Here is a 2740-nt window from a genome sequence, read left to right on the forward strand (position 1 = left end):
ACCCCCCCCCCCCCCAACAACTCTAGCTCTAGAAAGGAATAGTTTGACACACAGTTTTGAGGAAAAGTTGTTGTTTGTTTAATCCCGTACAGAAACATATGTGTAAAACCAACTATTCCTTGTTTTCTGGTGGACTTTGTGGTTCCTTTTCCCTGTTTACAGTCTTTATGCTAAGCTAAGCTAGCGGCTGCTACATATGAGTACAGACAATAGAGTGGCATCAATCCTCTTATGTAACTCATGTAAATATGTAATAAGTGTATTTCCCAGAATGTCAAAATACTTCTTTAGCCTTACCTCTGCATCATGTATCTCAGCGTATACTAACGTGTTTGTGTGTGTCTGTTTGATTCCAGGTGTCGAAAGCGGCGGCAGACTTAATGTCGTACTGCGAAGCTCATGCCAAAGAGGACCCTCTGTTATCGCCGGTTCCAGCGTCGGAGAACCCATTCAGGGAGAAGAAGTTCTTCTGTGCCATCCTGTAAACTCGGCATGGCCCTTCAGCAGTCTACTCAGTGTGGGACCTTGAACGTGGACGTTCAAAATACGTAGAAAATCTTCTAGTTGGAGGGAATGGCGATTATTGCCCCCCCCTTTCTCGAAAGGCACCTAGAAAGTGCGAAAATTAAAACCCACAGAGTTTACGTGTAACTATTAAAGGGGTTGTGATTGCTTTTTTTAGAGGGGGTGTTGCAGCATGTTGAAGGGGGGTCTGTGCTTTTAGATGACGCAAGGGGGATGATGATGAAGAGTATGATGATAAACCCAGAGACGTGACGGACAACCAGTCAACCTACCGAGTCTTCAGGTTGTGATGTGTACAAAACAAAAACAAACAAAAAAATATATAGATAAAATGAGAATATAAATATTTTGTGGTTCTTTTGGGACTTCCAAATGTTCTGTTAACTGGTTTTCGTGGTCGGGTCGAGCATCGTAGGACAGCAAACACACATATGCCTACCACTAGACGCCACCTGATTATTGGAATGATTTCTTTTTTTAGGTTGTTGTTTATGTTTATTTCAACTTAACCTTTCACCTAGATATCTTTCTATAACTGTACGTGATTACTGAAACTGCTCTTTTTTTCTTACAACAGGTTAGTGAAAGCTTTTTTAATGGGATGTTTGAAACATTCGACTCTGTGATTCTCTTTGCAAAATACCAGTCTGAAAAAAATCAGTCTCTGTGTATCGACATCTATCTGGCAAATGTGATGCAGTTTGTCTCCTTCAGATACAAACCCTCTTTCTACTATTTGTATAAAATGACTAGCAAGTAAACTGTGCTGTGCTGTGAGTTGCTGAATGTTTGTGTTTGTATCATTAACTATTGCATGAAATGGACAGACGGTCTTCTCTATTTTCCTTTCATGTGGAGATTGTATGAAACGAGGGCGGCCTCCATCTGGAAGTGCCAAAACATATTAAAACAAGAATGATTCAATACGGACTCAACAAGGACATCTCTCACATATAACTAATACTGGTTTTAAACTTCGCATTGAAGGCTGAATAATAACTTTCACAAGCTTCAGATACTAAAAAGCATCTGATTTTTGGATACTTGTTATATTTTCAGATATATTTAATTGATTTATATGCAAACTAAAAACAAAAAACCTGTTTAACATCTAAAAATCTTAAAATACTGCCTTAGATGGATTTACATTTGGAGAAAATAAACTTTTTTCCCCCCCTAAAACACTATCACAATCTGTTCCAACTCTTAATTGAAGCTATATTATACTTACACCAAGATACATAAACAAACCAGAGGTAAATATAACTGCAGAAACTTTACTTATAATTCACAATCAGCATACTTGATAACTTTAAACTCTCTCCTAGAATTAAAAATAAAGCAGTCTGGCTTTGATTAGAGTTTGGTTGCACAATACAAGTCAGTAAAAATGGATAAAGTTAGGGGTCTGGCAGTTAAATCTTCTACTTTACAAGAATTTTCACTTCTAGAAAGAGCCATGTTGTTGCAGGAGGTGCTACGCCCTCTACAGGCATTTAAATGAATGAACGATACTTTATGACATTATTGCTATTATATTGGTTTGTAACAGTTAAGAAGAAGACAAATATGAGACGTGAAGACTTCTGCGTCATTGCTATATCCTTTATCACTGAAAGCAAAACTGGTGGTTAGTTCATTTACATGTATTGTTGATTCTACACAGCAGAAACACACACTAATGATTATAACCATAATAATACAAGATGATAACATTACAAATACAAATACAACATATATGCAGTGGTGTAGTAGGGCCTGGAGAAGTTGGTATACCTTTAATTTATGCCCCAATTTCTTTTTTAAGAGGCCCGTCCAGTGAAGGATAAACACCCTGTCTCATAAACAATGACATATAAGACAACTCTTGCATATTTATTTCACACAGAAATGGGCCAGTAGTATTTGCACAGTCACTTTACCTTTGCTGCCTTGACTTCAGGCAGTAAATACTCATAATGAAATCAATATTAGCCACAGAATTGGTGCAGATTTTCCACAGAAGGCTGAGACACCTGCAGAATCATCCAAGTATTCCTCATTCCTCATGAAAATTGGACGATTATGTCATGCCTTTAAAGTGGGTATACCCAATGCCGACTGAAAAATAAATGGTCATATCCCATACACTTGCGCTACAGCACTGTACATAAACGGCAAGCATTTGCACTGTAAACGACGAGAAAACGTTACTGTCAGAAGTGGGATTCGAACC

General features: G+C 37.9%; 1 protein-coding gene across 1 annotated transcript; it reads left to right on the forward strand.

Moving 5' to 3' along the window:
• Positions 1-354: 354 nt before the first annotated feature.
• gng2 (guanine nucleotide binding protein (G protein), gamma 2) lies at positions 355-1449 on the forward strand (the record flags this gene model as incomplete). Its single annotated transcript, XM_035673279.1, is given in 1 exon segment — positions 355-1449. A coding segment is annotated over 1 exon segment (131 nt), but the record flags the coding sequence as incomplete, so codon positions are not given.
• Between the last annotated feature and the right edge of the window lie 1291 nt (positions 1450-2740).

The sequence above is a fragment of the Morone saxatilis genome, unplaced genomic scaffold (assembly GCF_004916995.1).
Source record: "Morone saxatilis isolate NCDOM2014 unplaced genomic scaffold, NCSU_SB_2.0 Contig269, whole genome shotgun sequence".
Classification (NCBI taxonomy): Eukaryota; Metazoa; Chordata; class Actinopteri; family Moronidae; genus Morone; species Morone saxatilis.